The sequence below is a fragment of the Zeus faber genome, assembly GCF_960531495.2.
Source record: "Zeus faber genome assembly, chromosome: 4".
Taxonomy (NCBI): Eukaryota; Metazoa; Chordata; class Actinopteri; order Zeiformes; family Zeidae; genus Zeus; species Zeus faber.
The window spans coordinates 6,879,891-6,893,279 of record NC_137191.1 but is presented as its reverse complement, the minus strand read 5'-3'; the positions used below and the strand labels follow the sequence as shown (position 1 = coordinate 6,893,279).

Here is a 13,389-nt window from a genome sequence, read left to right as displayed (position 1 = left end):
CAGGCTCTCCCAATCTGAGACAGAAACCTCCGCCAAGAAGAGAAACTCACTTGGTAAGACACACGTTCAGCAAAATAAGTTGATAGTTTATCCACCTACAGTCGTTCTTTAGTTTTTTTCTGTGTCAATGGATTTGGCATTAATCAATGCACCCGTACACTGTACACGGGTGCTAATCATGTTGCTTATCCAAAATGCTTTCTGAAACACATGCTTTCCGAACCGTTTTCACACGTACAGCGAATGTAAAAGGCGAGGGGGATTACTCACGCTCTCCCTGGATACCACGGGAGGTTGCATAGCAACTCATAAAGCTTGAAAATGATTAGTTGGTTAAGATGTGTCACCGACCAATTAGATCGCTTATCTCGAAGTCCCTCTTGTACAACATGGTGAGAAACAACGTTTTGATGATGAAAAAAAAAAAAAAGCGATCGCCCATTTCTCGACACAAGGGACCTTCTGTGTGAAATCGAAGCCACCTATTACATGTTGAGATGATGTCGGGAGCTGGATATGGAGCTCAGCTTTCTCTCTCTCTCGCTCTCGCCCCTGAAGGGATTCCAGTTACCCAAGCCACCAGAGCCCCCTGCTGTGGAAGCAGAGTACTACACCATCGCAGAATTCCAGTCCTCCATCTCTGATGGCATCAGTTTCCGTGGAGGACAAAAGGCTGATGTAAGACACCGGCTCTACATTTGTTGCCACTGACACGAGGCAGCCGGGGCTCATTGGATATGCATGTCGGCCGAGCGCTCCCCAGAAAGACGGGGGGGAGCGACCTTGAGATTTCCTCCTCGGTTTTGATCATCTAGATAACGGGAGATGTGATTATTTTTGTGCGTCGACTTCAAATGACGCGCGCCGTTGTATCTGAAATGTGAAGTGTAATGGCTGAATTAATCAGTGGCTTGACATTTTCCCCTCACGTGACTGCGCTAATTCATTGCACCGATCCACTTTTCACATTTTGGAGATGATTTAATTTATTCTCATGAATGCGAGTCCCCCATAACGTGATGCAAATGTATTTCATGAAATCAATGATGAAACTGCGTTGAACGTCTTTTTTTTTATATCCGCCCTCTGTTTTCTCTGTTGTTGTCGTTGTTGTTGTTGTGTAGGTGATCGAGAAGAACTCTGGAGGCTGGTGGTACGTGCAGATTGGAGAAATGGAAGGCTGGGCTCCCTGTTCCTATATCGACAAGCGCAGAAAGCCCAACCTCAGCCGTCGGTCCAGCACACTGACCCGCCCCAAGGTCCCGCCCCCAGCGCCTCCCGTCAAGAAGCCGGACGCCGAGGAGAGCCCCCCTTCTACTAACCCCGCCTCCAAAGCATCAGAGCCGCCGCCGCCCAGCCGGCCCGTGTACGAGGAACCGGAATACGACGTACCCGCCATCGGGTGCGAAGGCGAGTCGGACACAGATTCTCTGAAGGATGAGCGCCCTCTGGTGGGCGACAAGTACCGGAGCGCCCCACCTGCTTGCAAAGCCTCCCCTCCGGTCTGCAAGGCCTCCCCTCCGGTCTGCAAGGCCTCCCCTCCGGTCTGCAAGGCCTCCCCTCCGGTCTGCAAGGCCTCCCCAGTTTTCAGCCATCGGAGAGCCTCCTTCAGGGGAGGTGCCGAAGAGGTGGCCAAGGAGGAGTGTATCTATGAGAATGACGGTTTCAGGCCCAGCGGCAGAGATGAAGGAAATTCATCCAAAGTTTCCAGCGGGCACAACTCTCCAAGGAGTTACCATTCCTCCACAGTCCCGCGCAAACCCTCCGGATCCTCATCCTTGGCCGGAAGACCCTTGAAGACTGTGACCCCCGAGCTTAATCGGAGAAGTCAGACTCTGGGCAGGCACATGGATATCGGTACCAGGTCGCACGAGACCAGCCCCAGGTCCTCGTCGGATGAGTCAGGCAGAGTCCCGAGGAAAGCCCCTGGTTTTACACGGGAGGTAGAGCATAGGATAGGCCAGAGCCCCTCCACCAAGCCCAAGCCGTCTGTCAGACCAAAACCTTTGCTCACCAAATCAGAGCCTCAGAGTCCAGAGAGGATGGATATAACCTCCCTGAGGCGCCAGCTGAGGCCTACGGGTCAGCTTCGGCATAGCCTCAAACCCTCCCGCGGCGAGGACTCTGAGACCGCGTCCGTCATCTCGTCGGAGGACTCGCTCTGTTCCCGCAGCACCTCTGACCTCTCTTCCATCTACTCCAAGGGGAGTCGCGGCGACTCTGACCTAGAGGGTCCCAGTCTCTACCGCACCATGGACGCCTATAAGAAGGTCCAGGACTCTGAGATCAGCTTTCCGGCCGGGGTGGATGTGGAGGTTCAAGAGAAGCAGGAGAGCGGGTGGTGGTACATCCGCTGGGGCACAGAGGAAGGCTGGGCGCCCTCCTACTACCTGGAGCCGGTCCGACACGCGGTGGACCTGGGGGGCTCGGAGTCAGACGGGCACGGCAGCGGTGGGAGTAAGTCCAACAGCCTTGAGAAGAATGAACAGCGTGTTCTGGCCCTCAACAACATCAACCTGCAGGGCCTGAGCCAGCAGAACCAGGCCCTGAGGCGGAGCAGTCCACCCATCCCTTCCAAGCCTCCCGGCGGCTTCTCCAAGCCGTCCGGCATGGTCAACGGAGGCGTGCGAATGAGGAACGGTGTACGCCAGGTAGCGGTGAGGCCTCAGTCTGTGTTTGTGACCACGTCGCAACCGGCGAAGGACACCCACTATACCACCGGGTCCCTGAGGCGAAACGAGTCGCTGGGCAGCAGCGATCATTATCGCTCGGGCTCCGCCACGCTCGGCGTACGCAGGAACGCCTCGTTCAGCACCGTGCGACCGCACGTGGTCGTGGAAAGCCAGACGAGGCCCGCTGAGCGTTCCAGCCTGGGCTCCTCGGGCACCGTATTTAGCACAGGCTCTGCCCAGGAGGCCCTGGGGAGGGTCGGCCAACGCAACGGGATCCCCGTGTCCACCGTCCGACCCAAACCCATAGAGAAAAGCCAACTGATCCACAACAACCTGGGCAGGGACGTGTACGTGTCCATCGCTGACTACCGGGGGGACGAGGAGACCATGGGCTTCTCCGAGGGCACCTGCCTGGAGGTCTTGGAGAGAAACCCCAACGGATGGTGGTACTGCCAGGTGCAGGACAGCCTGATGCCCCGCAAGGGCTGGGTCCCCTCCAACTACCTAGAGCGGAAAAAATAACCAACCCCCCTCCCTCGGGATGGCGTCTCCAAGCACATTGGTGCACATCATGCTTTAAGAATGTCACCCCAGAACTCCGATAAGCAATATACCCAACTATGTACATTCTGAAAGACTGCATGTAAAAAAACAAAAAAAAACAAAGGAAAAAAAGGTGTTTTAATCGTTATCAGGAGAGACACTTTTAGTGCTGGTTTTACTAAAACATTACACACGTCATGGAGGTCTGTCGAGATCAAAGTGCAGGAAGAGAGAGCGAGACTAAAATAAATGGGAACGGGCTGTCCCGGGAAAAGAAAGTGGGGGAAAAAAACGACAATATATTAGAGATACCGGATGGAGTAATGAGTTAAATCCCAAAAAAAAAAAAAAAAAAGAGGAGGGGGATTAAATCAGACCATAGATAAGTGGAGCAGGGTAACAGCAAGCCTTATTCCTGCCTATCAGTGACTGATGCCAAATACGTGCCTTTAGAGTGAGATGACCTGAGGTCCCGAGCGGCAGATCCGTGGATCAACCAAATCTTAGAAGCCCCTACGCGTCGGAGCGGGTACGCCGACACCCCCCAAAGTGTGGCGCCGCGCCCCGACCGACCGCCCGTCGAGCGAGGTGGGGGGGGGGGGGGGGTTGAGGCCGGTGCGTCGCAGAGGAAGCCGATGCAATATCCCGGAGAGAGGAGGAGAGACCGGGAGCGTCTCCGGCCGCCGGTCTTGGGCGTTTTTTTTTCCCGCCGCGTCCAAACGCGCAAGATGAAAGACAAGCTCGTCTTCTTGTTTCCTTTTTGTCTGTTTGTCTGTTGTTATTACGACTTTTTAATTTTTTTTCCCCTCAGTGTTTGTTTCCATTCTTCTCTTCCTTAGAGAAATATTTCCGCATTTCTTGTGACATCCTTTCTCCACCGACAGCCGAGAATTGGAATATTCGATGCTCCCGGCGAATGCTTTGCGCCCTTTCAAGTGTCGGATCAATGGCGGCGATGTCTGTCCCCAGGGAGACCATTAATTGGCTCTGCTCTAGCGCCGAGTCCCGTGGTAACACATTTATTACGCGCGTCTTTAATTAATACGCCATAATCTTTGATGACGGATACAGTCCAAAACCCTGTAAAACAGCCAGACGTTACATTTCCTACCATGTGGGGAGCTACTGCCCTAGAACAATTATTAGTCGATTAGTTTACAAAAGGTTTAGTTTTACTGTAATTATTATTATTATTTTTTTTGTTGTTCCAGAATCAGTTAAATTTGTATATATTTTTGCTTTTCCAATCGTGTAGAGTTAGTGGAAATGTGGTGAAATAATTAACCCTTATCTCCCAGGGATGTACTGTACTTGCAAAGACTTGAGCCCAAAATGTGATCAAACCAAAGTGGAATATCACTTCCTTTATTATTTATTTATGGTCACATCGAGGGAAAATAAAATGTTTTTTACTCCAGAGGATACCCTACAAAACGAGGTGTCTGAGCTGAAACACGGGAAATAAACATTTTGTCCTTGTATCGATATCTGGAAGCACTTGATTCATCTTTCCAAATTCTAGGAGAAGTATGGAAACAAAACGGGAAATTAAAGGTGGGGTTTGGAGCAGTGTTGAATTGACCACACCCAGAGAAGTTTGCAATGGACTTTTCGTTTTTTTTTGTTCTATTTTTGATAAAGGATTATTATTTTTTTTTTAATCCAGAGATTTGTTCTCCGTACGCCAGTAACCCAAGAAATTATTCCTACCATCACCAACCAATGTTTTTTTGTTATTAATATTATTTTCACCAAAAGGCAATATTGAGTCGGGCAGATCCCCAAATTTACTCCAAAATTAAAACTTTAAACGGCTGATGTTCAAGATTGCTGAAATATATTTTCTAAAGGATGGTGTTGGTCCTCAGTACGGGGCTAAACTCCAAAGTCCTCATTAATATTTCTGCTGGACAGTATAATAGTATTGGAAAAAAATGCATTAGACGTGCTAGATCGCAGTTATCTATTTAGCAAACTATTTGTTTTGTTTGTGTTTGTTACTGTGTGATCACACGTGGACAATAACGGGGAACGAAGTGGTTCTGTTTTGTGAATTAATGCACTTTAATTTTTTGTCGTTGACGTGCATTAATGCAAAGGTGCAGTAAATAACCAGCATTTTATTTATTGAACTGAATCGTTGAAAAAATTGTAATGAGTATTTTAAATTTTTTTTCAATTTTACCTTTTACCTCAATTGAGTGGATGGACTCCAGATGGATTTGAGGACCTCTCCCATCCTGAATCCTCTCTAAAGAATTGGGTTAAGAAACATCTCCCTCTAGTGGTACACACGAGTCACTGCAATCACCTTGCATTTGTCTCGTTCCAGGGGCTCTGCGGCCTTCCTACCTCAGTGCAATAATCCGAGCACTGCTGGTCAGTGAATTGTCCCACAAACTGTACATAAATTAATTGTTTTTTTTGAAATATCGGTGCAGCTAAAATTCATTCTCAACTTTTTTTTCGTGGCAATTTATAATTATTCTTTTATACTCGACGTTAATTTTTTTTTTTTTGAAACGTCTAAAATGACATCTAATTATTTTCGTTATTGCTGCGAGCTGCAACTTTCGCAAACCATGGGCACTTCCTTCATCCTTATTGTGCTTTACATAATGCCTGACTTAGAATTTATTTATGTATGTGTTTTCTTCCGTCCTATTCTTTACACCCGGTGGTGGATCGACAATCTTCCTCTACAAAGTGGCCTCCCATCGTTTCCAATTCCAAAATCACGTCTGAATGCAATTAGAATATCATTAGAACACACGTTGTCCATCCCCTGCCTCTCCCCCCTCGACGACGGCATTATGTAAAATGTGTTGATTCACTCTCTACATTTTTTTTTTTCTGCAGCACATTATAATTGCATATCGCTTTTGTTTAATCAAAATGACATTTCTTGGCTTCTTCGCTGTTGAAATCACAAGGGAAATGTAATGTGTCGAGCTCTTTTTTATCGTAATATCAATGAGTTGAGCAGCGTCCGTCTCTCTCGGCTTTGCTTTGTTGACCTTCTATTGTTTTTGTTTGTTTCCTTTAACGACCGTACTGGCGTCATCTTGACGGATAGTTCTCCCGTGTTTTAACCGACCGGGGGGGGGGGGGGGGGAAACGCGCGAAGCCCAGAAGGTTTGATATCACGTGCGTGTGAGTTCCAACGCTCGCCTCTTACGTGGTTCACATGGGAAACGGCGTGGTTTTCACAGCAGGTGAACGGTGGAACGGCGCCGCCCCGGTGATGGAGACGCCAGGATGGTCTTTTTCCCGCCTGTTTTTTTGTTTTGTTTGTTTGTTTTTTTGTTTTGTTTGTTTTGTTCAGTTTGTTTGTTTTTTTTTCGGAGAAATGTATCCATGAGAAAATGTGCAATAGGAAATAAGGCGCCACGCCTCGACAAGAGAAAGAATGTTAATGTGGGGGAAAAGAAATACACCTCTCGAAATGTCTTGGGGGGGGGGGGGCGAAAAGCGTTATTATTGTGTGTGTGTGTGTGTGTGTGTGTGTGTGTGTGTGTGTGTGTGTGTGTGTGTGCGTGCGTGCGTGCGTGCGTGCGTGCGTGCGTGCGTGCGTGCGTGCGTGCGTGCGTGCGTGCGTGCGCGGGGAAGGCAGCCGCGTCCCCGTTTTTACCGCCGGTCACGAGCTTCATTTCAAACTGTGCTGTTGCTTTTTTTTTTTTTTCTGTTGTTTTTATTTTTTTGTGTTTTTAATTATTTTCTCATCTGATGGGTTACGAGAGGAGCCGTGGAAAAACCTGGAAAAAGCAGCCGTCGTGTTTCCGCGTCGGCGCCGACCGTTGTTCATTTGAATGGCGGCCGATCGCAGCGCGTCTGAATCCCCCCCCCCCCCCCCCCCCCCCCCCCCGTCGACCCCTTTCGTTTTTGTTTTTCGGACCGGCGTCGGTGGCGGGGGGCGGGGTCGGCCGCGGCACTGCTTCTTCTTCTGAGCTCTCACGTTCGTGCCTGGAAACGGGACAGCTTGACGTGGTTCTTTCCTTCCGTCTCTTCTTCCCCTTCTCTTCGCTTTACCCCCGAGTGTGTCCTGTCTCTGTGTGTGTGTGTGTGTGTGTGCGCGCGTGCGTGCGTGCGTGTGCGCGGGCCTACGCAGAAATCCCTGTTGACATTTCTGCCACTGTTTTTAAGCCACGCCAGACCTCCTCCGTCTCCTCCGCCCCCCTCCTCCCCCTCCTCCCCCGCCCGTCAACAGGCGCAGAGTGACATTTGGAGGCTTGGTGGGTGTAGGCCAGCAGAGAAGGCACCGTCTGGGGAGCCTCTCCGGTAAACAAGAGGCCGCGGAGATGAAGGGCTCCCTTTTCGGGGTCGCCGCGGTTCAGCCCATCAGCCTTTCAAGATGCGTGTACACACCCCGGGCCGCAAGTCAGCCCCAAAAATAGACGAGAGCTGTAAAAGAAACAAAAAACGAAAGAGCTTTTACTTGAGGGCCCCCGAGCCGGTCGGTGCGGACGACAGGTTGAGCACCTGGTCGGGCGGGGGGCGGCTCTAGATTCCGATTCCGGCAGCTTGTACTTGAGGCTACGCTTGATTTTCACAGGTTCCTCTCCCCTTCGAGAAACATCCCGAAAAAAAACCCCATCTCGCCGCGATCCGCTCCCGCCCTTAGTCGTGGATGGATTTAGACCCGAAAGCATCCGGCCCGTCCCAGATACCAACTCAACACCGGTCTCTGAACCCAGCCCTGCTGGACGCCATTTAGAAGAAGAAGAGAAGAATCTTTAATTATCACACAACACACCACACGCTTTGGACAGTAGGACAGTAGCTCAGGAGACAGTAGCTCAGGAGGTAGAGCTGGTGGTCTAGTGATCTAAAGGTTGCTGGTTTGATCCCAGGCTCCTCCTGCTAGCATGCTGTAGTGTCCCTGAGCAAGACACTTAACCCCTCATTGCTCCTGATGGCTGCGTCCGTCGGTGTTGGAATAATTGTAAGTCGCTTTGGATAAAAGCGTCTGCTAAATGTAATGTAATGGATGGTGCTGGTGAAATGTGGCCCCTGCATTTAACCCAGAGACCCAACCCCGGCTTGTCCTTCCTCCAGGGGGGCAGCCAGGAGCAGTGGGCAGCATTCGTTGACGCGCCTGGGGACGAGTGTCCATCGCTGGTCAGACCATGATGGGTGCATGTTTTTGGTGGGGGAAACCCTATGTGAGCACGGGGAGAACATGCAAACGCCACACAGAAAGGCTCCTATTTGGGAGATAACCAGCCCGGAGCACGGTGCCAGCCGAACCCAGGACCTTCTTGCTGTGAGGCAGCAGTGCACTGCACCGTGCCACCTATTTAAGAAGTGGAACTGTGTTTTCTTCACTCGGATGAAACGCAAACGCACACACACACACACACACACACACACACACACACAATAAGCAGACATGGTTAAGGGCTACAGCAGCTCTATGAAACATATTGGGAGGTCCGCCGGTCGAAGACGGTTCCCCTCCCGCTCCCCTCCACGTGTGATCATTTCCCGGTAAACCCTGTAATCCCAGATGGTCCTAATCCCAAAACAGCTGGTGCTTCAGGCTACCTGCGTAACACCCCCCCCCCCCCCCCCCCTCCATCTTCTCCACCTCCTCCTCCGCTCACGCCTCCTGCGTCTCCTGCGTCTCCTGCTGTGTTTCTATCGCGTCCTCCCTCGACACAGCCAGAAAAACCCGTCCGGCCCCGGGAACCAGAGACTCGGGCGGCTTCAGTGGAAAAAGTTTGAGGAGTGTTTGGAGAGTATGTCGATGTGTGCGTGTGCGTGCGCGTGCGCGTGCGCGTGCGGGCCTGCGTGTGTTTCAAAGCCATATAGAGGATGTGTTTGTCCTGATGAGGTAGATAGTGCGCTGATTATGGAAAAGACAAGTTGAAGGCCAGGGGAAGAATTTGGGAAGACGATCAGAAGACGGTTTGGATTCGAGATGACAGAACAGAGAGAGAGAGAGAGAGGGGAAATGAACTTTCCCGGAGTTTGGATGAACGGGTAATCTGGGGAAGCCGCTCCATCATGTAATTGAGATTTCTCTCTATCCCCCAGACTCGAGCATTTTGAGGCGTTTAATTGCGAAGCCACGTCCTCGACGCCCAAATGAATCTGGAAACAAGTGAACTGCGGCACTTACAATTTCAAGCCGAAAAACTTTGGCCACAAAACTTTGGCGGCCATTGAGTGGTCCAACTGAGGTGAATGAGTTCACATTTCCAAAGGTGGAGGTAACTTCTCTCTCCCTCTCTCTCTCTCTCTCTATATATATATATATATATATATATATATATATATATATATATATATATATACTGTACATATAAAAGCTGGACTCATCTTGTGCTTGGTTTTACTTCACCATCACAACCGCGTCTACAATTGGATGTTGTCTTGGAAGGTGTGAGGGAGCAGAGGGCGACCGGGGATGAAAAGGGAAAATTCCTAATTTCAGGAAACCGGAAAACTAGTTGAACGTAACCGTGGAACCGGCTTGAAGAAGCAGAGAAGCCCATGGGCTCGATGGAAGGCGGAGTAAAGGTTTCTGAAGTAGGATGGTAGTAAGTGTGTGTCTGTAGGCGGCAGGTTTTTCAGGGGTCATTGGACGTAGGTTTTTAGGGGTTTTTTTTTGTTCAAGCGTAACCGATCGGCCTCGTTCACGAAACGTTTGAACGGTTGCGGGGCCTCACGCCCACGTGGTTCCCACTCGCGAAGGCCTGGTCCCTCTTATTCCTGATGCTGCCGTCGCCCCCGTGTTAACAAAGCCTGGTGATTGACGGCAACAGTGGAGGACCCTGGAGAGCGCCGGGCCCTGGAAATGTGTTTTTGCCGGAGTGCTTCCTCCCCCGGGCTGGACAGACGGGGGACGGAGCGGAAACGTCTTCATCGGGTTGTCTCGCTCCTTTGCGGTGTCGCCGTGGCGTCCACCTATGCAAATCAACCAGAGGTGAGCAATCCGGGTTCAGGAAGTAGGAAATCCACTCTGGGATTTGGAGTCACCTTTGGATTTGCTCATTATCACAGGGTGTTCAGCCTGATGCATGGATCCGCTGGGTCGGCGCTCGGACGGAGACAAAAACCCGCGGCGGGAACAGGACGTCCGCTTTCTCAACCTGGAATTTCCATTTTCCTTCAGGGCATTACGGTAGACGGTTTCGTGGATGAGGCCCATGATGGTGATCGGACTTTTAGTTTCTTTGTTGGTGAGCGAAGGGAAAGGAGGAAAGAAAGGATGCTGGAAAAAAGCCGACGGGGGAGTGGGCAGGGAGCTCACTTGCCGGCGGTTGAAGGGGGGACCTGTGAGCCCGACCGCGATCGACACCGACGATTAGCGATTTGTCCGACGCGGGGAAACGGGACCAACGGGGCCAACGGGGCTGTGTCGAAAGGAAGGCGTGACCACGCGCTCTCGGCGACAGAGGCGGCGAACGCGCCGCCACCACTCTGTAAAATAGTGTGTGTGTGTGTGTGTGTGTGCGTGCGCTTGTGTGTGTGTGTGTGTGTGTGTGCGTGTGTGTGTGTGCGTGCGCTTGTGTGTGTGTGTGTGTGTGTGTGTGCGCCAAAACTCCCGCGGTGGAAATATGTCATCTGCCACCTTTTTCCCCCCGGTGTCTCAAACCCACCGAACAACCCTGTTGAACTGTAAGCGCTTTGTAAGAGCCCCACACTTGAAACGACTCAAAGCTGATCTGCGACCAGCCCGTCACGTCCACTTCACCACGGCGACGTCACGCACGTCTGGAGTCGGACCGAAGGTGGTGCTGTTCTATAGCCATGCGGTTTCATTGTTTTTGACCCATTCACGCAGATCCTGTTTAGCCGTGCGAACGTCCCTCGTTTCCAAAAAGCGACGGCCGGGGGGGCGGTGGGGCCCGGGGACCTCGTGAATGTCGCCGAGCCCCGGTAACGGGGATCTGATAAGTCAGCGTCGCTCAGAAGCCTCTTCAATTAAACACGGTAACACAGTGCACCGTCACACTTCTCCTGACCGTGTTTTCTCGACCGGGGAGCGCGCTCTGCACACGCGCTTTCCTTTATTGGAAAACGGGACATTTTCTTTCCTGTCTTTTCATTTTTATTTTTTTTTTTTTTTTGTTTTGGTTTTTTTCTGGTTTTTTTTTTTAAATCTTGTACATGTTTACATTGTATCTCGCATTGCCCTAAAAGAAGCATTATTAAATGTACTATCTTTGTTGTTAAAAACCGGACCCGCTCCATTTTGTTCAACGCGTCATCCGAGAACCCAACGCGGAGCCGACGGTGGTTCTACAGGGTATAATTATTTTTATTTTTCCGCCTCAAAGGGCCTCAATTTGATCCGCGTTAGACCGTGGACCCCACCTGGCAGGGTTTTGTCTCCCGACCCGATCCGATTTTTTTTTATGGCGAGATCGGATTTGTGACTGTGCTCTAGTTGGGGAGGAAACAGTGAAACCAAGGATCCAAGCGGTCGTTTTTTTTCCCCAGGCATTCTCTATGAACGCCGACGCCCCGCAAAGGACATAACGGTGAATTTTTAACTAGTAATCATTTTTTCCGGAACCCCGTGTTGAGAACCGCTGGGCTAAATCAACCCGATGCACGCCTACGCCAGCACCTCCCCAGTAGGATCCCCAACCGAAAAGGTTGCGGAATCGCTCATGCCTCTCCACGACCGGCTGGAAGAAACGGGAGTTGGGGGAAGAAATGGCACCACGTGGGGCTTGGGAACACACAGTGCACGGCGTGCGGCTTCAAAATTATCTTGTGTTGTTGTCGATACGAAATACGGGCAAAGCCACTTGATTATATTAATTGAAAACCCCGACAAAAATTAGTTGATCAGAATGGCGTCTTATAAAGCTTCTCATAAAAGGTAGTTTTACTCCAATGTGATATTTACCAAATGTAAATACTAGCATTAACAGTAAAACACTGAAAATAACACTGTAATGAATCATTCACGTTGATGATAATTATTCGACATGGAAGCTTTTGTATAAGAAACAAACTGTGGATACAGACTGAGGGTGCTGTGAAAGTAAAAGTCCACTAGATGGCAGTGTGGAGCCACTGTTAAACCCCTGCCCAGCAAAAAGCTTTCAGCTCTAATGGGAAAACAGTTTGGATCGATGAAGTGCAGAGGGATTTGGGTAAAAAAAAATAAAGGCCTTGACTCTAGGACTCATTTGAATAATTCACTCGTCTTCGGCAAAGCCCCTCTCGGCGCAAAGTTTGTCTTGTGCTGATGAACTGATTGATCCTCGACCACGTGGAGGGTTGTGGGGTTCACTTGGGCACTTGGAACCAAAGTTAGCGAACCAAAGCGCTCGCTTTTATTCCTGAAAATAAAAAGCAGTTCGCCCCCTGAAAGAGTGCATGTGGATTTCCAAACGGAACACAGAGGTCCTGCTCTTCGTGTCCTGCCAGGAGACTGCGTTGGCTCCTTCCCATTAGAGGCCTCCGGGCTGGATGCGGCTCGGGGGCCCCGACGGGTCCATGGCCCAGAGCCCTCAATCACTCGGCGTTGCGTTTGAGCCGCACGGCGGAAGGGCACGGCCGCACGGCGTTCGGTTTCTTTGGGTTTCGGGGTGAAAGGCGAAGTCGGCTCGAGCCCTGGACGGTGCAGCGGGGGTGTTTTCCGGGGGCGCGGTGCCGGGCGGCGCTGCTGGCGAGGCCGTCAATCAAACCCGGCACCGCGTTCTGCATTTTATATGCAAGCGCTTCCTGAAAGCATCCAGTGGATAATGGTTTGGAAATTGCGACGATATATATATCCATGGTTCACTATGTTCCCGTGCAGACAACATCAGAACTAACCCTAGTTTGGTTTAACTCTTAATACACACTATAAAGGATAGACTCAGGGGAAAGACATTAAAGTGGTAATCCATCACTCCCACCATCTATTGATAAGCTGTTGTTTTTCTTGTCGCTGGCGGTGATGGGGATATTTCCTGTTCTTTGCTGTGAATCTTCATCCGTATCACCAGTTCACTGCCCAGAAGAGCTAAACTAGTTCATCCAAGCAGCTGACTTTCACTTCTGGCAGTCTTTGCATTCTTGCCGGGCGTGGCGGACCCCGCCACCAACAACGGGAACAGCATATAGTGGAGCACATGCAGAACAGTTATACATGAAATGTTTGTTTCCCGCAAAGTGCATCTAACATAAATATGGGATACACGTCAAAAAAGGGATTTGTTTTTATAAA

General features: G+C 50.5%; 1 protein-coding gene across 1 annotated transcript in view; it reads left to right on the top strand.

Moving 5' to 3' along the window:
- Positions 1-3,787, top strand: part of sh3pxd2aa (SH3 and PX domains 2Aa) — a gene marked incomplete at its 5' end in the record, with an annotated part of 99,584 nt that extends 95,797 nt beyond the window's left edge. The window contains 3 exons of the mRNA XM_079999852.1: positions 4-53; positions 559-678; positions 1,125-3,787. Coding sequence (XP_079855978.1) covers positions 4-53; positions 559-678; positions 1,125-3,194 — 2,240 coding nt within the window. The 3' untranslated portion in view covers positions 3,195-3,787. The remainder of the gene's footprint in view (positions 1-3; positions 54-558; positions 679-1,124) is intronic.
- Positions 3,788-13,389: the final 9,602 nt, after the last annotated feature.